General features: G+C 37.1%; 1 protein-coding gene across 3 annotated transcripts in view; it reads left to right on the forward strand.

Annotated features, from left to right (window-relative positions):
- The window catches only part of Pik3c2a (phosphatidylinositol-4-phosphate 3-kinase catalytic subunit type 2 alpha), a 93,001-nt gene that overhangs the window by 35,653 nt on the left and 32,255 nt on the right, over window positions 1-25,093 (forward strand). For all 3 annotated transcript variants that reach the window (XM_090348062.1, XM_090348063.1, XM_090348064.1), the window contains 12 exons: window positions 1,224-1,381; window positions 3,952-4,072; window positions 5,370-5,481; window positions 9,013-9,092; window positions 9,216-9,279; window positions 15,015-15,158; window positions 16,976-17,024; window positions 17,106-17,316; window positions 18,745-18,867; window positions 20,477-20,644; window positions 22,049-22,160; window positions 23,073-23,218. In XM_090348062.1, the coding sequence (XP_090204188.1) occupies window positions 1,224-1,381; window positions 3,952-4,072; window positions 5,370-5,481; window positions 9,013-9,092; window positions 9,216-9,279; window positions 15,015-15,158; window positions 16,976-17,024; window positions 17,106-17,316; window positions 18,745-18,867; window positions 20,477-20,644; window positions 22,049-22,160; window positions 23,073-23,218 (1,488 nt within the window). The remainder of the gene's footprint in view (window positions 1-1,223; window positions 1,382-3,951; window positions 4,073-5,369; window positions 5,482-9,012; window positions 9,093-9,215; window positions 9,280-15,014; window positions 15,159-16,975; window positions 17,025-17,105; window positions 17,317-18,744; window positions 18,868-20,476; window positions 20,645-22,048; window positions 22,161-23,072; window positions 23,219-25,093) is intronic.

The following is a 25,093-nucleotide window of genomic DNA, read 5'->3' on the forward strand; positions in this document are numbered from 1 at the left end:
GCAGATAGCCACTGTTTGCTGTGTAATTAGAATCTTAGACCAGATCCCAATAAGCTCTTGCTATGTTGTTCTAAAGAGGTAAACTTGACAGCAATTAACATTGAAGGTAAAATGTTCAGAGCTGGGCATGATGGCTCACACCTGTAATCCTAGCTACTCAGTAAGTTGAGATCTGAGGTTGAGGATTCAAAGCCAGCCTGGGCACTAAAGAACTTGAGACTCTTACCTCAGTTAAACACCAGAAAATGGGAAGTGGTGCTGTGGCTCAAGGGGTACGTCAGGTAGCCTTGAGCTGAAGAGCTCAGGGACAACTCCCAGGCCCCAAGTTAAAATCCCAAAAATCCCACGACTGACAAAAAAACAAAACCAAAACCAAAGGGGGCCGGAAATTTGGCTTAGTGGTTACAGTGCTTGCCTAGCATGCACGAAGACCTGGGTTCAATTCCTCAGTACCACATACATAGGAAAAAAAAAAAAAGCCGGAAGTGGTACTGAGGCTCAAGTGGCAGAGCTGTAGCCTTGAGAAAGTTCAAGGACAGTGCTCAGGCCCTGAGCTCAAGCCCTGGCAAAAAAAAAAAAAAAAGGTAAAGTGTTCATTCACCACGACCCAGGCTCTATTCCATGGTACCATATACATATAGAAAAAGCCAGAAGTGGGTGGCTCAAGTGGTAGAGCGCTAGCATTGAGGCCCTGAGCTCAAGCCCAGATTTGGCAAAAATAAAAATAAATATTAAAAAAAAGAAAAGTTCTTGGGTTTTCTTGTCTAGCCACCACAAGAGCCACCATAAGGAATGTTTGTAGAAAAAAGTCCTTAAGAAATAAAAAGATTTTTAGAAAGACAGCAAATTTTGTTATTCCCTTGGTTATGACCATTTTAGAACGTTGTCTCTATTAGCATTAATTCATAAAACATGTATACTATTTTGTGTAATTATAGTATGGCAAAAGAATCTGAAACAGAACCTCATTTAGAGCCACTTCTGTAGTGTATACTTGAGTGATGTGACAGTATTTGCAAAGATATTCTGGCATTAGTTAATCTCTTTTCCTTATTTCCTTTCATTTAAAAAGCAAATCCTGGTAACCAGAGGCTCATTAATTGTAATTCTCATGAGCTGCTCTGGTGTTGAACAAAGTGGCTGTTAGCATGTAAAGCCTTGTTCAGGGCTCTCAAAGCAGCTTTTTTGTAAAGGGAATTCAGTATCTTCTTTCTTGTGAACAGATTGAAGACCAAATTTCCATATACTGATCACTGCACAAATCCAGGCTACTTTTTAAGTCCAGTCACAGTGCAAAGAAACATAAGCGGAGAAAATGCAAGCGTGAAGGTCTCCATTGAGATTGAAGGCTTTCAACTACCAGTTACTTTTACTTGCGATGGTAGGTTTGTAACTGCTTAAGCGTTTTTTATTGCTTTGATTAGGAACAAAATGTTTAAAGTACAAGTATAATCTTTCCTTTAATAACCTAACTTCTTTATCATTAGGAGTTCCTTTAAAAAAAACATGGCATTTGTATGGATACCTTTTTGGTTAGAACTGCAGGTTCCCTTTGTAAAGGTGTGTGTCTCTGTAGTGTGCTAAATAATATTTGATAAATCCGTGCTTCTTGGCTAAGACACAAAAAAATTAGATTGATAAAGCTAATTATACTCTAATTTTTGTCTCTTATTTTATATATCAAGACAAATGCTTTTTTTTTTTTGGTGTCAGTCCTAGGTCTTAAATTCAGGGTGTAGGCACTGTTCCTGAGCTTTTTGTACTTAAGGCTAATGCTCTACCACTTTGAGGTACAGTGCCATTTCTGGCTTTTTAGTGGTTAATTGGAGATAAGAGTCTCATGGACTTATCCTGCCCAGGCTGACTTTGAACTTCAATCATCAGATCTCAGCCTCTTGGATAGCTAGGATTACAGGTGTGAGTCACTGATACCTGGCTAGAAAAACACTTTTTTTTAGTAGAGATGTAATCGCCAGATGTCTTGCAAATGTTCTCTAAGGATAGCTCTTTTTTTAAAATTATTTTAATTTTTCCTTCCATATGTTGTATGCAGAGTTGTTCTAGAGATGTACCCCTAATGTATATTTTTAATGGTTATAATTTTAGAAACTACTGTTATTCTCTTTAAAATTATTTTTATGCATACTATTATAATGTAATTCCAACTGTGTAATAAATTTCAATATTTCTAAGACCTAGACCATATATACTTGTAATGATTATGACCATTATTTGGATAGTTTTTTTGTGGCTTCCCATTTTGGAATGACCTTCGAAAAAATATACCTCTCTAACAGACATCTCTAGTTACTCAACTAATGTAGTCATTCTTTTAATTTCTAAAGGAAAAGTTAAGTTTTTTAGACATTCCTTATTTTACATGGAAAACATTTAAATCTTCAATATGCAATAAGATTTATGTTAAAATGGAAGAAAAAATTAAATAGGTACTTAAAAATTAGTACCTATTTACTAGTGAGGCCCCTATCTCAATAAAAAAGTTGAGTATGTTGGTTTTACCATTCAATTATGTGGGAAATCAAAATAGAAAGAATGAAGTCCAAGGCCACTTGAGCTAAAACAGGGGATACTATGACAAAAATAACCAAAGCAAAAAGAGCTGGATGTATGGCTTAAGTGTTAAGAGTATCTGGCTAGCAAGTATAAAGAAAGACCTGAGTTCAAATCCCAGTTAGCATTAAATAAAGATAATTAACAAGACCTAATCTTAGCAGACAAGTGGTGTTTTACATATGTTATCCCAACTACTGTGAGGGATTGGTAGGATCACAATCTGAGCTGGCTCAGGGAGAAAGCAAGACCCTATCTGAAGAGTAACTGAAAACCAAGAAGTCCAATGATATGACTCAAATGATAGAGTGCTTGCCTAGCAAGTGTAAGGCCCTGAATTCAAATCCATTCTAATTTCAAAATATATGTATGTATCTATTTAAATATCAGCTTGGTTAGTTATAAATGTACATATGTATAATATGTCTCTAAGAAATTTTAACAATAGTATGATAGAAGTAGATTTTACTAGACAAATATCAAATAGAGATTCTTATTCCTCACAATTAGTCTTATAACATTGCTTGCTACCCTGCTGAATGCTATCATATTTGGAGTAGTTTATAATATGGTTGTGATGTGTTGTGTACATGTGTATGTGTGGGGCTTGAACATGGGGCATCATGCTCCTCAGTGCTGGCACTGTGCTATTTGACCAATCCACGCCTCCACTTTGGCTCTGTGTGTGTGCGCACGTGCACACACTGATCCAGAAGCTTGAACCAGGGCCTGGACAATGCCCTTGAGATTTTGTGTTCAAGGCTAGCACTCTCCCACTTGAGTCACAGAACCATTTCTGAGGTGTTTAATTGGAGATAAATGTCTCATAGACTTTCTGCCTAGGGTAACTATGAACCACAATCCTCAGATCTCAGCCTCCAGAGTAGCCAAGATTACAGATGTGAGCCGCCAGCATCTATCTGGCACTTGTAATTTTCTTAATCATGCCTGTACTTCTGACATAGTTGGCACTAGCTACATGTGACTATTGAGTACTTGAAATGTGGTTAACCTGGATTGGCATGTGCTATAAATCCAAAATACACAGTTGTATTCAAAGTCTTAGTTTGACAAAATGATGTAAAATATCTCAATAACTTTTTAATGTTAATATGTTGAAATACTGTTTTGGATATATTTCCCTAAATATATCCAAAGACATTAGGTAAAATATATTACAGTTAGTTTTGCCTCTTTTGTGTTACTTTTAATGTGGCTATTAAAAATTCTTAAAAGAATATATGTAAACTACATTTGTAACTTTCATTTATGTTTCTCTGTGCAGAATCCATTTTAATTACACATACCATAGTCTTAAATACATGTATATGTACATAGAGGCAAGTAAGCAAATGAAAATGATGACTAACTCTTTTACAGTGAGTTCTACTGTAGATATCATTATAATGCAAGCCCTTTGTTGGGTACATGATGATTTGAATCAAATTGAAGTTGGCAGCTATATTCTGAAAGTCTGTGGTCAAGAGGAAGTTTTACAGAAGTAAGTTTCTTTATTTAACTACTGATATCATCTTTATAAATTTCACTTTTAAAGACTTAAGTTTGAATTTTTTTTAGTTTAAACTTTTAATCCAAGACTACTTAGGGTCCTATTGAGTTGATGCCTCAATCCACTTGAGCTATGCTATGTCTAAGATAGTACTGAGACGATTTCAAAGATCTTTTTTTTTTTTTTTTGGTCCTGGGGCTTAAACTTGGGGGCCCGGGCACTGTCCCTGAGCTCTTCAGCTCAAGGCTACTACCCTACCCCTGGATCTACGCTGCCACTTTTGAGTTTTCTCATGGTTAATTGGAGATAAGAGTCCCACAGATTTTAGTGCCCAGGCTGGCTTTGAACCTTGATCCTCAGCCTCCTGAGTAGCTAGCTAGAATTGCAGGCATGAGCCACCATGCCTGGCCGATTTCAGAGATCTTATGAGAAGAATTGTGGGCAGCTGGATGACAAGTGGATATAATGTTTATATTGTTTTGTGAACAGTCAGTAGTCACATCATTGTAGACATTTCCTTTTGTCACATGCAATATTACTTTACATCAGCCATTTTATCAATTATTATATGAATCTTTATTCATACAATGAAAAGATTAATCAGATCAGTCTTTTGGCCAGATAATATAGCATATCTAGCATATCTAGCATTTAGTCTAGTTACTTTATTCTCCTAGGTCTCTGGAAATGTTTTGTTCTTATTTTTCTTACCTCCTTTTTTAGGGGTAGAGGATGTTCTGGGGTTTAAGCTCCGGGCCTTGTACATTATTGGTTTGCTTGCTTGGCTGGTGGTGTACTAGTTGAGCTATGCCTCCAGTGCTGAAGTTGATTTTTGTTTTTTTTGGTTTGGTTTGGGGTTTTTTTTTTTTGCATTTTTTTGTTTTGGTTTGGGCACTGTCTTTGCTTCTTTTGGTCAAGACTCTACATTTGAGTCGTAGCTACATTTCCTGCTTTTTCTGTTTATATGGTACTGAGGAATTGAACCCAGGGCGTCATGCATGCAGTGCAAGTATTCTACCACTAAGTCACATTCCCAGTCATGAGGGATTTTTGTGAGTTTTTTTCAGACAGTCTCAAACATTTCTGCTTGGACTGGCTTTGAACCTGACCTTACAGATTTCAGCCTTCTTTTTTATCCTGATTATCATCTGGTAGAACAGTTCCTGTGTTAGGTTAACCCTATCTCCATATTTTACTGTTTTTTTTTTCAATTTCTAATGTAGATTTAATATATATACTTTCACCTCTATAACTTCTAATTTGAGTACTGGTGAATTTATTTCAACAGTAGGCATTGCCTTGGAAGTCACGAGCATATTCAAAATTGTCGAAAATGGGACACAGAGATTAAATTACAACTCTTGACCTTCAGTGCAGTGTGCCAGAAACTGGCCCGAACAGTAAGTGTTTGTGTAATGTATAACTAAATTTCATTTGTTAAATCTGAATAATACTGCTAATTTACAGTTTGCATATTTTCACAGGGTTCTGAGGTGGACTGGGGTAAAGTATTCATTACTTCCAATGAGAGTCTTAGCAGAGTAGGAAGACTTTCAGACATGGAGGTTTACCTAGTTTTCTCCCGAGGACTTAAAAGTATGGTATATATTAATTTTATACAGGAGTGAAAACAGCTGGGTCAGTTAAAAGGAAAATGAAGAAAAGTTTTGAATACTGAATATCATTAGAGAAAAAAGATTCGTAAAAGTAAATTATGCTGGGTGCTGGTGGCTCATACCTATAATCCTACCTACTCAGGACATTGACATCTGAGGATCGAAGTTCAAAGCCAGCCTAGGCTGAAAAGTGAGACTTGTATCTCCAATTAACTACTAGAAAACCAGAAGTGGTGCTATAGCTCAAAGTAGTAGAGTGCTAGCCTTGAGCAGAAGAGCTGTAGGACAATGCCGAGGTCTTGAGTTCAAGTCCCTCTACTGACCCAAAAATAACGAAAATTATGTCTCATACATTGGAAACTTGGCTTTAGCAATAAAAGGAAATAGAATGCAGGAAAAAAATTTTTTTTTGCCAATCCTGGGGCTTAAACTCAGGGCATGAGCACTGTCCTTGGGCTTTGTCAAGGTTAGAGCTCTACCATGTGAGCCACGGCACCATTTCCAGCTTTTTCTATGTATGTGGTTTGTGCGTGCTAGGCAAGCACTCTACCACTAGGCCAAACTCTCAGCCCCATGAACACAGGAAATTTAATCAGTAAAGTAGTAAAGCCGGGAGTTTGGCCTAGTGGTTAAAGTGCTTGCCTAGCATGCATGAAGACCCGGGTTCGATTCCTTGGTACCACATATATAGAAAAAAGCTGGAAGTGGTGATGCTCAAGTGGTAGAGCTGTAGCCTTGAGAAAGTCCAAGGATAGTGCTCAGGCCCTGAGCTCAAGTCCAGGACTGGCAAAAAAAAAAAAAAGTAGTAAAATCTGTGGCCAGGAGTTTGGCCTAGTGGTAGAGTGCTTGCCTAGCATGCATGAAGCCCTGGGTTTGATTCCTCAGTACTATATACATAAGAGAAAGCTGGTAGTGGCACCTGTCCCTCAAGTGGTAGAGTGCTAGCCTTCAGCAAAAAACAAGTTCAAGGACAGTGCTCAGGCCCTGAGTTTAAGCTCCAGGACTAGCAAAAAAAAAATCTACTGGGAATCAGTAGCTCACACCTAGAACCCTAGCTACTCAGCAGGCTGACCTCTGAGGATCACTGCTTGAAGCCAGCCCTGGCAGGAAAGTCTGTGAGACTCTTATGTCTGCTAAACTACCCAAAAAGCCAGAAGTAGAGCTGGAGCTCAAATGGTTGACCACTAGCCTTGAGCAAAAAAGAAGCTCAGGGACAGTGCCCAGGCCTGAGTTCAAGCCCTAGGACCAGCTTTACACACACACACACACACACACACACACACACACACACACACACACAAAGTCCATCTCATAAAATCCACAGTAAAAAAAAAAAATTGATTTGCTATATAAGCCTTCAACTTATAAGACTTATAAATACATTTTTAATATCTGTAGACAATGATTTTTCATTTGGTAGAATCATTGAAAAAAATCATTCCTATTTATCATTGCTTTATTTGGTAGAATTTTGCACTTATATTAAGTAGTAGAATTTAAGTATATGAAAACTTTAATAAAATTCAATCACAATTTTCACATTCACTGGTACTTTCGATTTTAGTTTCTTTAGTGTAATTTGGAATGATAAAAGAGACCAATGTCTTTATTGGAAGTCAGTAGCAAATGGAAGGGAACTTGATTATCATCAGAAACAAGTAATGATTCAGATGATAACTTTGCCATCTGGTCCCCATCTTGGTTTTGGCTTTAAGAGCTATCTAAGGACCGGGAGTTTGACCTCGTGGTTAAAGTGCTTGCCTAGCATGCACGAAGACCGGGTTCGATTCCTTGGTACCACATATATAGAAAAAAGCCGGAAGTGGTGCTGAGGCTCAAGTGGTAGAATTCTAGCCTTGAGAAAGTCTAAGGACAGTGCTCAGGCCCTGAGTTCAAGCCCAGGACTGGCAAAAAAAAAAAAAAAAAAGAGCTATATAAATAACAGAAACATTTTAAGAGTATTTGTATTTTCAGTTGGCTGGTGGCTCAAGCCTGTAATCCTAGCTACTCAGGAGGCTGAGATCTGAGTATCAAGGTTCAAGGCCAGCCCAGGCAAAAAAAGGACCTGAGACTCTTATCTCCAATTAACCTCTAGAAAATGGGAAGTGGGGCTTGGCTCAAGGGTAGGGTGGTAGCCTGGAGGAGCTCAGGGACAGCACCCAGGCCGAGTTCAAGCCCCATGACCCACAAAAAAAAAAAGCATTTATATTTTCTAGCTTAAAATAAATAAATAAAAGCTTTAGTGTGGTGGCTCACACCTGTAATCCTAGCTACTCAGGAGTCTGAGATCTGAGTATCACCGTTCAAAGCCAGCCTGGGCACTAAAGAATGTGACACTGTTATCTCCAGTTAATCAGTAGAAAATGGGAAGTGGGGCTGTAGGTCAAAAAAAAAAAAAAAAAGCCCAAAATTGAGATGTGGCAAAATCCTAGCCTTGAGTACAAACTCAGGGATAATGTCTAGGCTCTAGGACTAGCACCCCCAAAATATGTATGTGTATGTGTGTGTAACTGTATAATTTATAACTGACAAAAACATGATTCAGTAATGCAGTAAAACTTTTTTTTTTTTTTTTGTGGGTCCATGGGGCTTGGATCCTGGGCCTGGGCACTGTCCCTGAGCTCTTCAGCTCAAGGCAACCTCCCTACCCCTTGAGCCACAGCACTACTTTCCCATTTTCTAGTGGTTAGTTGGAGATAAGAATCTCACAGATTTTAGTGCCCGGGATACCTTTAAACCGTGATCCTGAGATCTCAGCCTCCTGAGTAGCTAGGATTATATGTGAGCTCAGGGACAGTGCCCAGGCCCAGGATCCAAGCCCCATGGACCCACCAAAAAAAAAAAAAAAAAGTTTTATTGCATTATTGATCATGTTTTTGTCAGTTATAAATTATACAGTTACACACACATACACATATATATTTGGGGGGGTGAGGGGATAGGGATGCTAGTCCTAGAGCCTAGACATTATCCCTGAGCTTGTACTCAAGGCTAGGATTTTGCCACTTGAGTCACATCTCAATTTTGGGCTTTTTTTTTTTTTTTTGATAGTTCAGTGGAGATAAGAGTCTCACATACTTCTCTGCCTGGGCTTGTTTCAAACTGTGATCCTCAGATGACAACCTCCTAAGTAGCAAGGATGATAGGAGTGAGCTACTGGTGCTTAGCTAAACAACTAATTTGGATAGTATTTTACCCTCAGCTCTAAAATTTACTTGGATTTCAAGATTTTATCGTCCATTTAACTATATCTAAAATAGAAAGATCAAAGCATAGATTTCACTATTTTCTTTGTAAATATTTGTATTTGTTTAGGCTGAAGATGATGAAACACCTGTGGATTTAAACAAGCACCTGTATCAAATAGAAAAACCTTACAAAGAAGTCATGACAAGGTATAAAGCACCTACCATTAATTGCAGATTTTTAATCATTATTTTAGGAGATATTTACTTGCATTTGAGTATTCATTCTTATGCATAATATCCTTCAGCGACAATAACTGTTCTTTGTTTCAGACACCCTGTGGAAGAATTGTTAGATTCTTATCATAACCAAGTGGAACAAGCTCTTCAAATTGAAGTAAGCCTTAAAAATTTACATTTTAGCAGAATGACCTAAGGATTCATGTTTCTGTTTTTTCTTATATACTATTTTTGGGCATTGCTTTATTTTGAGACTTTTAAAACCGTATTTTTGTTGTCTTATATGTATGTCTTATTTTCTGACCAAGTTATATAATGAACAAAAATTCTCATTAATGTTAATGTTAACTCACAGAAACACTTCATTTAAATTAAAAAGCATTTAGTGAATGCTTAGCGTATGCTAGATGAGAGAACTAAGTCAAGTTAATGGTCTTGCTTGTCATAACTGAAAATAAATTAGTGGAGAATTTAATACAGTAAAATTTTGATACATCACTATAAATGTAGTATAGAGAGATGTGCGTTGAAAGATCAAAGAAGTATATACCTTGACCAGTTATATTTATGGAAGCCTTTTAGATGTAATGTTGCCTTGGCTAAATCTTTTTTTGTCATTGATGGTAGTGGTGGTGATGGGACTTAGGGCCTGGGCATTGTCCCTGAGATCTTTTGCTTAAGGCTACTAGTACTCTTTTAAGCCACTGTACCACTTCCAGTTTTCTGTGATTAATTGGGCCAGGCCAGTCTACTCAAGAGGCTGAGTTCTGAAAATCATGGTTTGAAGCCAGCCCAGCAAGAAAGACTGAAACTTGAAAGAAATTTCAAGAAAATTGAAAGTAGCACTGTGGCTGAAAGTGGTAGAGTGCTAGCCTTTTGCAAAAAAGCTCAGGGGCAGTGCCCAGACCCTACAACCAACAAAAAAATAGACTCTGGCCGGGAGTTTGGCCTAGTGGTAGAGTGCTTGCCTAGCATACACAAAGACCCGGGTTTGATTCCTTGGTGTATATAGAAAAGCCGGAAATGGTGCTGTGGCTTAAGTGGTAGAGCACTAGTCTTGAGTGAGGAAAAAGCCCAAGGACAGTGCTCAGACCCTGAGTTCAAGCCCCAGGACTGGCAAAAAAAAAAAAAAATAATGATAAGTCTCATGGACTTTGACCTTGAACCTCAGATCTCAGCTTCCTCAGTAGCTAAGATTACAGGCATGAGCAACCACACCCAGCTCTTGTCCCTTCACTTTTTTCCTCAAGTCTGTTGCTATCCTTTGAGCCATAGCTCTACTTCTAGCTTTTTGGTAGTCATGGATTGTCCTGGGTGGGAAATCTCAGATTCTTATTAACTGCGTAATTAACATACCTGTGTAGATGAATAGTCATCATTTCAAATATAAATATTCTCAGATCTCAGCTTCTCCAGCTGCGAGAATTATGTAGGCTGACATCAATGATATTTTTGTAACCATAAGACTAGATGAGATTGCCACCAAAATCATTGCAGTCGGAGAAGAAAAATATTAACTCATTTTAAAACAAAAATGTTGACAAAATTCTGTATCAACTACAACACTTCTGTATTCGCCCTGTAACAAAACCACTGGAAGTTACCTGGTTTTGATGCTTCTATTTCCTAAACTCCCATTTTCTTGTGAATCCCCTTGTCTCTAATCAGGCTTTCATTATTAGCAATTCCATGAATTGTACTTAACTAAGGTCTGAATCCCTTAGTTCTTAATTTGTTTTTTCTTTTTTTTTTCTCTTTATTTATTTATTTATTTATTTATTTATTTATTTTTTATTGTAATTAATAGAAGGGTTACATTATATTCACCAGATAGAAGGTCCATTACTTCATAAACATTGATACCCTTTCTCATGACATGGTCCCCATTTCCCTCCCCCCTCCCCCTACTCTTTTTGATTTCCCCCTTCTCTATCCAATTTCAAATAACCAATTAAGCACATATAAAATATATCAGATAACAAGGTGAAATATTGTAACAATATGATATAACCAAGGGAGAGCAAAAGAGATAAGAGATAACATAGTACATTAAGGACAACAATCACTCATTATATGGCTTTTGTTTCTTTATCCTGGAGGTCCAACATAAGACCAAATAGTATGATACTTAATTTGTTTTTTCTTAAGCTTTCAATATTTGTGTCTAGAAGTGTGGAGATATTTAAAAAACTTTTTTTTTTGGTCAGTCCTGAGGCCTGAACTCAGGGCCTGAGCACTGTTCTTGGGCTTTCCTCAAGGCCAACTCTCTACCACTTGAGCCACAGCACCACTTCTGGCTTTTTTCAGCATATGTGGTACCGAGGAATAGAACCCACAGCGTCGTGCATGCTAGGCAAGCACTCTACCAGTAGGCCAAACTCCCGGCCCTGTTTTTTGTTGTTGTTGTTGTTGTTGTTTTTATTAAAGAATTTATCAACATTGATTTTTACATCATATTTCAAATGACATGTTTAACAAACAAGTGTTCAAGAAGGGACTCTCTATATATAATCACTGGCACTTTTTAAGAACATAATCAAAATTAGGCTAAGGTTTTATATATCATAGATACATATTTATGAGATAAAACATTATGTCTATAGAGTCATAGGTTTTTATGTCTATGTAGTTATGTTTATATTTCTAATACCATGTCCATAGCATTGGGTATGCAAATATTGAGTATTATATTAAATTTTTTATTAAAGAATTTATTAATGTTGATTTTTACATATTTAAAATGACAGGTTTAACAAACAAGTGTTCAAGGAGGGAATCTCTATTTACAATCACTGGGACTTAGTATTTAGAACTTAATCAAAATTAGGCTAAGGGTTTGTATGTCATAGAAACATTAATTTATGAAATAAAACATTATGTCTATAGAGTCTTAGGTTTTTATGTCTATATAGTTATGTTTATATTTAAAAATTTTTAAAATTTTTATTAACCCCAGCACTGGTGGCTTAAGCATGTATTCCTAGCTACTTACGAGGCTGAGTTCTAAGGATCAAGGTTCAAAGCCAGCCCGAGCACAAAAGTCCCATGAGACTCTTGTCTCCAATTAACCACCAGAAAATGAGAAATGGTGCTGTGGCTCAAGTGGTAGCATGCTAGCCTTGAGCTGAAGAGCCCAGGGGCAGTGCCCAGGCCTAGAGTTCAAGCTCCCATGACCAAGAAAAAAATAAATTATTTTGCTGGGTGCAGTCGTTCATGCCTGTAATCCTAGCTACATCGGAGGCTGAGATCTGAGGATCAAGGTTCAAAGCCAGCCTGGACACAAAAGGACATGGGACTCTTATCTCCAATTAACCTCTAAAAAATGGGATGTGGGGCTTGGCTCAAGGGTAGGGCTGTAGCCTTGAGCTGAAGAGTTCAGGGACAACATTCAGGCCCAGGGGTAGGGCAGTACATTGAGCTGAAGAGCTCAGGGACAATACCCAGGCAGGGTTCATGAAAGCGCCATGACCCACAAAAATAAATAAATAAAAATTACTTTGCATATTCACGAAATGATCAAATCAGGGTAATTAACCTATCTATCTCTTAAACAATATGATTTCTTTGTGAGAGAAGATTCAAAATAATCTTGGTCCAGAAGCGTGGCCTAGTGGTAGAGTGCTTGCTTAGTCAGCATGCATGAAGCCCTGGGTTCGATTCCTTGGTACCACATTCACAGAAGAGGCCAGAAGCGGTGTTGTGGTCCAAGTGGTAGAGTTACAGCCTTGAAAAGCTCAAGGAAAATGCCCAGGCCCAGAGTTTAAGCTTCATGACTGGCAAAAAAAAAAAAATGGCAATTTTGAAGTAATAGATTTTTTACTATATTTCCCCATTGTACATTGGAACAGTAGAACTTGTTTTTCCTATCTTTCTGTAATATTTGATACAGTTGATCATCTTCCTTTATATACTTAGTAAAAGAAAGATATATTTTAAGCTTTGTGAGCTGTACTGGTTGTAGCAATTAAACTCTTGCCATTGAGGTGTGAAGACAGACACAAATAATACCATGAGCAATAAACTTTATTTACACAAACAAGCAGCAGGCCAGATTTGGTGTGCATAGCACCCTTTTTTCCTTTTTACTAAAAAGAATAAAACCATGTAGGAAACAGCTTCAGGTCTGGAGAATTGTGAGAAAATTGGATGTTTAAGAAAATGAGGTGATTTTATTTCAACTAGAAGGTGAAAGGAATATTTAGTTTATGGTAGCCAAGCCTTAGTAATGGAAATATTTAAATTTTTAAAGGCTGGTATATACTGAGTTTTAGCCTTTCTTACAGTAGTTGGCAAAAAAGTTTGAAATAAATGTTTTATGAATTAGTTAATTATATATGAGTGTTTTAAATTGGTCATGGTGATGCATGCCAGTCAGTCCAGCTGCTTAGGAAGCTATGGCAGGAGGATCCCTGGCAATAATCTGTTCAGTGTATTGAGATTCTGATAGTTAACCGATCTGCAGAAGTATTATGTAAACACTTTTTTTAGAAGTTTGTAAAAACTCACTTAAAATTTGCAATTTGACCTATAGTAATCATATTTATAGGGTACAATGTGGCATTTCAATCCACATAAAAAAGTTGCAGTCATCAGAAAAGGCCAGTTGGTAGTAGCTATCAGATTATGTTTCTTCACATAGGGAACATTTAAAATCTTTTAGCTATTTGACATACACAATTGTTGTTAACTATAATTATCCTATTGTGCTATATAGAACTGTAGAAGCCAGGTTTCAGTGACTCATGCCTGTAATCCTAGCTGTGGCTCAAAGTGATAGAGCTCTAGTCTTAAAAAAAAAAAAAAAAAAAAAAAGAGCTTAAGGACAGTGCACAGACCCCTATAATTCAAGCCCTATGACCAACAACAACAAAAAACTGTAGAAATTATATCCCTTGTAAGAGTGGAAAAAGATTTCACCAGGTAAATGATTTTGCAGTATACCCATACATGTATACTTTTGGATCAAGCATCAAGGTGAAATCATTTATAATGGAATGGGACAGAATTGTCCTCAAGCAAATTTTTTGATCAGATAAAACATATAAACTGATGTTTGCATAGAAAGTAACTTTTTTTCCCCAGTGTTTAGTCTCTTAAGAATTCCTCCACTCCCTGCCCACTTCTGGCTTTTTCTGAGTAGTTTATTGGAAATAAGGATCTCATAAACTTTTCTGCATGGGCTGGTATGCAACTACAATTCATAGATCGTGGCCTCCTGAGTAGCTAGGACTATAGGCATAAGCTACTAGTGCCTGGCTAAGAACTTGGTGTTTGATACCATATTTTTATAGGAATGAGTAAGCATTGTTTTCATTGTGGAATTTTTCTTGAGAGACAGTAAAAAAGGTAAATCTTGCCTGGCTCATCCCTACTCAGGAGGCTAAGCAGTGAGGGTTGTGGTTTGAAGCCAGCCTGAGCAGGAAAGTCCTTGAGACTCTTATCTCCCATTAACCACTAAAATGCTGGTCTCAACTAATAGTGGGCATCCTTTAGCAAAAAAGCTTAAAGAACATTGTCCAAGCCCTAGTACTAGTATTGGTACACATATACATACACACACACACACACACAGGAAAAATGTATTTTTTAGAAAAATGAGTTAGTCCTTTTTATTGAATAGTTGCCTTTACTACTGATTAAAATATGATACTAATAGTATTTGCATATGAATAGTTGTCACAGTGAAAATTAATCTTAGTCTCTTTTAGTAATTATAGAACTGAAAAGCTACTGGTTACTTTCTCAACACAAGAGAGTAGAAAATACCTCTTATTAGCTCATCTAAAATGCCTAGCTTTTGACTTCATTTCTGATATTGGTCCTTTAGATTTTACATACTACTGTTTTCTGTTCTTTGTGTGTGTGTGTGTGTGTGTGTGTGTGTGTTTACAGAACCAGCACCGAGCCATAGATCAAGTAATTAAAGCTGTAAGAAAGATCTGTAGTGCTTTAGATGGTGTAGAGACTCCTGCCATTACAGAATCAGTAAAGAAGCTAAAGCGAGCAGTTAACCTTCCCAGGAGTAAAAGTGCTAATGTAAGTATTTTTTATGTACTTCAACTTGCTTATGAATACAACTTGCTTAAATTGGATGATTTTTTTTTTTTTTTTGCTTTCTGGTAAACAAAATAATACCATTTTAACTTTGACTGTTACTTTTGAATTCAGTCACTTCTGCAGTAGGTGAGGGATTCCTTAGAAGAGCTTTGTGAGATCTAATATCAAGTAGGTAGATGCCAAACTATGAAATCTTTTGTGTAAAGCATATCTGAATTGGTTGGGGTATAATTCAGTATAGATACTGAATTTAGAGACCCTAGAAAGTAATAGCCAAACACCATACTTTTTTTGGCAGGGGAGCGGTCATGGGACTTGAACTCTGGGCCTGGGCATTGTCCTTGAGTTCTTCAGTTCAGGGTTACTGCCCTACCCCTTGAGCCACAGCATCACTTCTGGTTTTCTGGTGGTTAATTGGAGAGAAGAGTTTCATGTAATTTAGTACCCGGGCTGGCTTTGAACCTCAATTCTCAGATCTCAGCCTCCTGAGTAGCTAGGATTATGGATGTGAGCCACTGGCGCCCAGCTACCATACCTTTTTGATGGAAATGCCCATTATATGTTCTGTCATATGTTTGTCTGTCATGTTTTACTTTAATAAAAATTCGGCCTCAAGTTGGAGTGCTGGTGATTTATCCTATCTGCTCAGGAGACTGAGATCTGAGGATTACAGTTCAAAGACAGTCCAAGTGGAAAGTCCATGAGACTTTTATTACTAACTAACCACCAAAAAGCTGAAGGTAAAGCTGTGACTCAAGTGGTAGAGTGCTAGCCTTGTGCAAAACACCTCAGGGACAGTGTCCAGGCCCTAAGTTCAGGCCCCAGGATCAACACAAAATAATTTATAATTCCTTGAGTTACTGTTTAAGTAGAATTCTAGATTAATTTTGATATGTTCTTACCATGCTATTAGGAGAAAATAGTTTTTATAGATATACCACTTCTCAATTCCCAATTAAAACTTAGTAATTAAATGGAATGATTTTTTTTTGGGGGGGGGGATTGGTCATGTGGCCTGGGCACTGTCCCTGAGCTCTTAATATCTTGATTCATTTAACAAGTCGTCTTTTTTTTTTTTAACAAGTCATATCTTTTATGACTTTTTTATAGTAATTTTCAGTTCTCTAATTTTCTTTTTATTTTTCTTTTTTTTGTGGACCATGGGGCTTGAACTCAGCCTGGGTGTTGTCCCTAAGCTCTTCAGCTCAAGGCTACCACCCTACCCTTGAGCCAAGCCCCACTTCCCATTTTTCTAGAGGTTAATTGGAGATAAGAGTCTCAGGGCCTTTTGTGCCCAGGCTGGTTTGAACCTTGATCCTCAGATCTCAACCTCCTGAGTAGCTAGGATTCTAGACGTCTGATTTTCCTAAATTTAAAACTGATCTGGGCTGGGAGTTTGGCCTAGTGGTAGAGTGCTTACCTAGCATGCATGAAGTCCCAGGTTCAATTCCTTGGTACCACATACACAGAAAAGGCCAGAAGTGGTGCTGTGGCTCAAGTGGTAGAGCTTTAGCCTTGAGAAAGCCCAAGGACAATGTTAAGGCCCCGAGTTTAAGCCCCAGGACTGGCAAAAAAAAAAAAAAAAAAAAAAAAAAAAAAAAAAAAAAATTGATCTATTTACTAATTTGGTGGTTTTCATTTTTTTTTTACTTACTGTTTATTAATTTTCAGATGCTTATGGAAAGTTTCCCTTGACAAGAGTTTCTTTGCCATAGAATTTAATTAAGCATATCAAACATAAAGATAATAAACATCTTATGTAATGGCCACTTTCTGACTAATATATATCTATACAGGTGACATCACTATCTGGAGAAGGAGATAATAGCAAATTCTCAAATAGGGGTATGTCTTTAGATTTTTAAAAATTTTAATAATTATTATTGCTTTACTAGAGAAATATATTAATATTTTCTTTCAATCTAGGCTCACTAAATCAGGAAAATCCTATTCAGTTATGCATGGACCAGTTAACTGCAGCAATTTATGATCTTCTCAGACTTCATGCAAATTCTAGTAAGAATCTGGAAGACTGCACCTCAAGTAGGAGGAGCATCAAGGAAGCTTGGACTACAACAGAACAACTGCAGTTTACTATTTTTGCTGCACATGGAATTTCAAGTAACTGGGTATCAAAGTATGTAATTGTTTAAAAGAAACACATGTTATCTAAAAGTTACTCTTTGCTTGCCTAGCATGTACAAAGACCCAGATTTGGTTCCTTGGTACCATATACATAGAAAAAGCAGGAAGTGATGGTAGAGCTATAGCCTTGAGAAAGCCCCAGGACTGGCCCCCCAAAAATTTTGCCAAATGACAGTGATCACTAATATTTGAGTCTTTGAATGGATAAAAACATCACTAAATACTTTTTTTGTGTTTATAAACATTAATAGATGTGCTTGAAGCCATTAAAGCATTACAGTAAAAAGTGTCACTCCTACCTACAAAATTAGCAGAAAAAATATAGCAAAAACTTTAAAGAACAGTTGTTATGAATTACTTAGTTTAAGATTGAACATTTGCTGGACATAGTAGCTCATGCCTGTAATCCTAACAAGTCAAGAGGCTGAGATCCAAGGATTGCAGTTCACAGCCAGCCCGGGCACTAAAGTCCATGAGCCTCTTATCTCCAATTAACCACCAGAAAACTGGAAGTGGTGCTGTGGCTCAAGGGGTAGGGTAGTAGCCTTGAGTTGTAGAGCTCAGGGACCGTGCCCAGGCCCAGGGGTAGGGTGGAAGCCTTGAGCTGAAGAACTCAGGGACAGTGCCAGGCTCAGAGTTCAAGTCCCATGACCCCCCCCCACACACACACACACAAAAAAGATTGAACATTTTTCTACTTTTTCTTTAGAACTAGGTTATTTAGGGGCCGGGAGTTTGGCCTAGTGGTTGAGTGCTTGCCTAGCATGTACGAAGACCCAGGTTTGATTCCTCGGTACCAGCACCACATACATAGAAAAAAAGCCAGAAGTGGTGCTGGGGCTCAAGTGGTAGAGCTCTAGCCTTGAGAAAGTCCAAGGACAGTGCTCAGGCCCTGAGCTCAAGCCCAGGACTGGCAAGAAAAAAAAAACAACAACAACAAAAAAAACTAGGTTATTTAGAATCAATATAATGAGATTACATTTCAAGACTTCTGTTCCTCTCTTTAGGTCACAGCTTACTCATTGTTAATCTTTGGATTTTATAAGAGCACATATTTTGTTTGCTTCTTGTTGTTCGTGTGTGTGTTAGTACTCTAGCTTGAAATGAAGGCCTCTGGCTGTTGTTTAGCTTTTTTTTTTTTTAGTTTTGCAGTTGTGGGACTTGAACTTAGGGTCTGGGTGCTATGCCTGAGCTTCTTTTGCTCAAGTCTAGCACTCTAAAACTTGAGCTACATCTCTATTTTGGACTTTTTTTTAATTTAAAAAATAGTGAAGTTTTTTAAAGATAGTGGATTTTTTTTTAATTCAAAGGAATAGTGACCAGGCATTTTGTCATTTGTGAGGGGAAAACTGTTAATACATTTGTATTAGCCAATTTGTGTTACCTAGATAGAAATAAAACTATTGTTGTTTTTCCTCAGTTATGAAAAATACTACTTGATATGTTCCCTGTCTCACAATGGAAAGGATCTTTTTAAGCCCATTCAATCAAAGAAGGTTGGCACTTATAAGAATTTCTTCTATCTAATTAAATGGGATGAACTGTAAGTGAAATTTTTGACTTTTAAATTATTCCAATATGCTCTATTTTTTTCAGTGTGTATATATATCTTCACTTTAATTTTTATTGCCATTTCAATTAAACTTCATTTAATTTTTGCTGATACATTAAGGTATCTTCTAGATATACTTCTATAGAATATATTGAAATTCTTATTTTTAAAAATCTGAAATACATCCAGGCATGATAGCTCAAACCTATAATCATAGCTACTTGGAAGGTAGAGCTTGAGAGAATCTCTGTTTGAGGCAAGCCCAGGCAAAATGTTCATGGGGGCATACACCTGTTGCCTCAGCTACACAGGATGTGTAAATAGAACTTCAGTCCATTCTGACAGGGTAAACTCCAGACCCTATTTTAAAAATAACGAGGAAAGAAGGCTGGGAGAAAAGCATCTGCCTACCAAGTCCTCTAATTCCTGGATCCAAACCTCAGTATTACCCAACTTCCCTCCAAAAAAAAAAAAAAGATGGGGGGAGAGAGGGAGAAGATACTAAATACTGATTTAATTATACATAGTACTAATAGTAATCATGTGCTGATTATTCTTCCTAACTAAAAAAGTTAAAGATGGGGCCAGGAGTTTGGCCTAGTGGTAGAGTGCTTGCCTAGCATGCACAAAGGCCCAGGTTCGATTCCTCGGTACCACATACATAGAAAAAAGCTGGAGTGGTGCTGAGGCTCAAGTGGTAGAGCTCTAGCCTTGAGAAAGTCCAAGGACAGTGCTCAGGCCCTGAGCTCAAGCCCAGGACTGGCAAAAATAAATAAATAAATAAATAAATAAATAAATAAATAAATAAATAAGTTAGAGATATAAATTTATAAGGAAGTGTAAGATGCAAATTTACAAGCGATTCTTGAAAGATACTGCTTTAGAACATTGCTTACCTCTCTGTATTCTATAATGTTACATGGGAATCCAACTTAATAGATAACAAACTAAAACTTAATTCTGTACAAAATGCCATTTTGATAGTATTTTTAAAATACTGTTTTAAATTAAGGATACTGTTGTTATTCAGGTAGATGGACAGCTGCAGAACTTTTTACTATAGTTCCTTACTAAATGATTTCCTACTTTTATTTTTTTGGGTTATAAAAATAATGCGTGTCTATGAAAGTAATAAAAAATAATACAAATAAATACAGAGTAAGCAGTGCCATTTTATTTTAAACACATGATCTCCAGAGTGACCACTGTCACCCTCCTATGTGCTTTCAGTAAGAACATGTATGTATTTTATGTCTATATGTATATTCTCTATCCCAAAACAGAAGTACTCATAAACATTCATCTAGTTTGTCTAAAAAGCAAATAAAAATGACTTACTTTGTCTGGATATTGACTCTGCAAACCTTAAGTAAATAAATTGATAAGTTTTTATAGGAAGGAATGTTATAGTTTGAGATTCCGTGCTGATGATGAAATTAAGATTTTTAACAGTACAGGTTAACCAAATTTACTAAAGATTACTTGAGATTAAAGATTATTTGGTAAGTCAAATGAAGCATTTAAACCTGTCAATCTCATTAAAAAGTTAATTTCCTACTCAGTCTAATCTATTTTTTCTGTTGATACATTTTCCCCATAGAATCATTTTTCCCATCCAGATATCACAATTGCCATTAGAATCACTTCTTCATCTTACTCTTTTTGGAATTTTAAATCAGAGCAGTGGAAGTTCACCTGATTCTAATAAGCAGAGAAAGGGGCCGGAAGCTTTGGGCAGAGTTTCTTTACCTCTTTTTGACTTTAAACGGTAAGTAATTATGAATTGTGATTATGGGTTACTCTGGCCATATCTGTACATCAGGAAGGAGACCTAAAATAGAAACCAGCCTTTTAGTTGTGATATAAAGGAGATAAACTCAAAGATACAAAGCAGAGGAAACCAGCTATTCTGTTATAGTATTTCTATGATGTCTGGGTATGCATAACATTATTTGCCACTCACTGTCCAAAGAGACAATACACATGAGGCTCTGAGATAAAACATCCACTGCCCCTTATGCCCCTTATTTCCCCCAAAGGTATCAACTGGATGCAAGTGTTGGACTTTGCTTGGAATGTTCCAAGCAACCCAATTATTAAAAAAAAAAAATCTTCTAAGATAATCATAGAAATTTGAATACTGACAAAATATTTCATGATATTAAGTAATTTGTCTTAGGAATGGTAATGGTATATGCTTTGAAATCGATTTTTGTTTAGAAATCTATAATCGCATTTATAGATGAAATTGTATTAAAAAGTTTGTCTTGAAACAGTTTAATTGTGGGTATGATTCTTTTTTTTTTTTTTTTTTTTTGCCAGTCTTGTGGCTCAGGGCCTGAGCACTGTCCTTGGATTTTCTCAAGGCTAGCACTCTACCACTTGAGCCTTAGCACCACTTCTGGCTTTTTTCTATGTATGTGGTACCGAGGAATTGAACCTGGGTCTTCGTGCATGCTAGGCAAGCACTCTGCCACTAAGCCAAACTCCCGGCCCCTGTGAGAATGATTCTTAAAAAAAATGATAGTACACACTAGAGTTTGAACTCAAGGCCTTGCCTTGTACTTGTGTATTCATAGCGAAGTTGAATCTTAGCAAGAGAGATGGTACAGCCCAAAGCCCATCCATTAGTTAGTTAATTAGTTCACAGTTTGGTTAAAAAAATGCAAATTTTCCCATCTCAAATGATCCATGATTTGTCACAAAATTGCTGTTTTCTTGTTGTGAGTTCTTGTCCTTTACCTTCTTGTTTATAGAAGTTGTTTGGGAGACAGGTGATTCCTTGACTTTTCCCTTCTGTCCCACCCTAGATATTATTCTTTTCAAGGTTCATTTTTCATTCCCGTTTTCTTTCTATATTAAACTTGATATATTCTTAAAGAAGGATGAAAAGGGCCGAAGCATGGCCTAGTGGTAATGTGCTCACCTAGCATGCACAAAGCCCTGGGTTGGTTTCCCTGGAACCATGCAGAAAAAGCTGGAAGTAGTGCTGTGGCTCAAGTAGCAGAGTACTAGTCTTGAGCAAAAAAGTATTCCAGGACTTCCCCCCCCCCAGAAAAAAAAAAGAGAGAGATGAGAGACGATACTTTCTGTTCATATTAACAGTTAACATGTGTTTGGACTTTGGATTTTTTTTAATTGAAAAATCATTATTCTTTCTATATTCATGAAGGTTTTTAACATGTGGAACTAAACTTCTCTATCTTTGGACTTCATCTCATATAAATCCTACTCCTGGAACAATTCCCAAAAGAGGATATGTCATGGAAAGAATAGTGCTACAGGTAAAGGTTCTTGAGATGTGAAAGGGTTTAAATATAACTTTCCATATAAGAAGTGTGTATGTGTTTGTGTGTGTGTAATATGATTTGAGTTGTTATTAAGAGAGTCTAATAAGTTTTCTTTTAATCTCAGAAACTATTTTAGCCAGGCGTAGTGGCTAACACCTATAATTCTAGCTAATCAGAAGTCTAAGATCTCTGAGGATCAAGGTTCAAAGCCAGCCTGGGCACAAAAGGACCTGAGACTCTTATCTCCAATTAACCTCTAGAAAATGGGGAAGTGAGGCTTAGCTAAAGGGTTGGGCGGTAGCCTTGAGCTGAAGAGCTCAGGGAAAACGCCCAGGCCCAGGGGTAGGGTGGCAGCATTGAGCTGAAGAGCTCAGGGAAAACATCCAGGCCCAGAACTCTGGGACAGTGCCCAGGCTGAGTTCAAAAAAAGACACCAAAAAAAGAGGAACTATCTTCAACTTAAATGTCATAAAATCTGGCTGGGAGTTTGGTCTAGTAGTAGAGTGCATGCCTAGCGTGCACAGAGACCCAGGTTTGATTTCTTGGTACCACATGCACAGAAAAAGCCTGAAGTGGCACTGTGGCTCAAGTGGCAGAGCACTAGCCTTGAGCAGGAAGTATCCAAGGACAGTGCCCAAGCCCTCGGGGCTGGAAAAATTAAAAAAAAAAAACAAAAAAAACCGAATAAACAAAAATAAATTCTTTTCTTTCCAGCTTTTGAGAAAGAGTTGTATGTATTAAACTTATTACAATATATACTAAATATTGGTAATCATTTTCAACAAAAAGACAGTCAATTTAATATTCAACCTCTCCTGATTGCTAAAAAATGCCAGTTGTTCTTAACCAAGCTAATTTGGTAGTTATGTGGACTATAAACTCACCAAGTTTTGTTAAAAATTTAAGGTTGATTTTCCTTCTCCTACATTTGATATTATTTATACAAATCCTCAAGTTGACAAGAGCATCACACAGCAACATGACTTAGAGACACTGGAGCATGACATAGAAGAGAAACTTCTTGATATTCTTCATAGAGATTCATCACTTGGGTATGCTTTCCTTATTCTGTTTTGCTTGGGAATTTCCTACAATGTAAAACTCAGATTAAGGGTTATATTAAATGCTGTTACTTAGTTCATAATATATAACTGATTTAGTACATGATTTGCATTCCTCAGAGAGGCATGTGATTTATGCTATTTATTTTTAAATTGTATTAAATGACTATATGGGAATTAGTGCTAAGCATTTCTCTAGGATGTACAGAATCCTAGTTTCAATTCCCAGGACCATCAAAAAAGATTATATGTCTACATAAAAGTTGGGAAACAGCTGAGCAATGGTGGTTCGTACCTGTCTATAATCCTAGCTACTCCGGATCCTGAGATCTGAAGATTGTAATTGGAAGCAAGCTTAAGCAGGAAACTCCATGAAACTTCTCTCCAATTAATCACCAAGAAAGCTGTGGCTCTGCTAGCCTTCAGCAAAAAAAGCTCAAGGGCAGCACCCTGTGAGTCACAACACCACTTCTAGTTTTCTAGTGGCTAATTGGAGATGACTCTCAGACTTTCTTGCCTGGGATTTGAACCGTGATCCTCAGATCTTAGCCTCTTGTATAGCTATGATTACAGGCATGAGTCACCAGCCACTCAGCTTCCAAGTCACTTTTCACTTGATAAAAATGTAAAAAAAAAAAAAATGAAAAATATATTTACAATATATTGCGGTGGAGTAAAACTTTCTTTTTTCTATAGTCTTGTCATATTAGTAAACTAAAAATCCACATTACAGTAGTAAAAGAAAGTAAGTATTTATAGGCAGTTCTTTGAGAAATACAGTACCTTTTAGACATCTGAAAAAACGTCCAACCTCCTAGTCATTAGGAAAATGTAAGATAATGAAGTATACCAGCTTACAATCATTAGAATGGCAAAAATCAAAATGCCTCATTCTCTATAGGGTTACCAAAGACACAAAAACATGGTAATTATTCTATTGGCAGAATTGTTCTCCTTTTAGAGAATAATTTACAAAATGTGTAAAAGTTACAATATAAAAGTTACAATGTGTTTATTCTACAATTCAGCAATGTTCCTTCCAACTATATATCTTAGTGAAACCATTTATATGCTTCCTTATGGAAACAAGAATGCTTATTGTAATATTTATTTGGATTGCTAAAAACTACTGGAAATACCCATTAATAGTAATGAAATTATCCAATGGAAGAATATAACAATTAAGAAAATAATTATAGATACATATACTAATGTATAATCAATCTTTAAGAAATAAAAGTAGATTATTATATATGGTTGTACCATTAACATAAAGGAAATGAAAATAAAAAATTCCCATATGAAACCAGGTGTGGTGTTTCACACCATTATAATCCTAGCTACTCAGGAGCCTAAGAGCTGAGAATCATGATTCAAAGGCAGCCCAGGCACTAAAGTCTGTGAGACTCTTATCTCTAATTAATCACCAAAAAACTAGAAGTGGTGCTGTGGCTCAAGGGATAGGGAAATAGCCTTGAGCTGAAGAGTTCAGGGACAATGCCCAGGCCCAGAGTTCAAGACACACCAGCGAAAAACAAACAGAATTCCCATATGGGTGCTTCTGTATGAATAGAGTATTTGTTAAAAATACAACTGGGGGGCTGGGGTTTGGCCTAGTGGTAAGAGTGCTTGCCTAGCATACACAAAGACCCAGGCTCGATTCCTGCAAGTGGTGTCGTGGCTCAAGTGGTAGAGCTCTAGCCTTGAGGAGAGTCCGAGGACAGTGCTCAGACCCGGAGCTCAAGCCCAGGACTGGCCACGACGGATCACTACTACACTGTTGGTGGGAGTGCAAACTCGTTCAACCACTATGGAAAGCAGTATGGCATTTCCTCAAAAGACTAAACATAGAGCTCCCCTATGACC

This window comes from Megascapheus bottae, chromosome 16, assembly GCF_031878675.1.
Source record: "Megascapheus bottae isolate mThoBot1 chromosome 16, mThoBot2.hap1, whole genome shotgun sequence".
Taxonomy (NCBI): domain Eukaryota; kingdom Metazoa; phylum Chordata; class Mammalia; order Rodentia; family Geomyidae; genus Megascapheus; species Megascapheus bottae.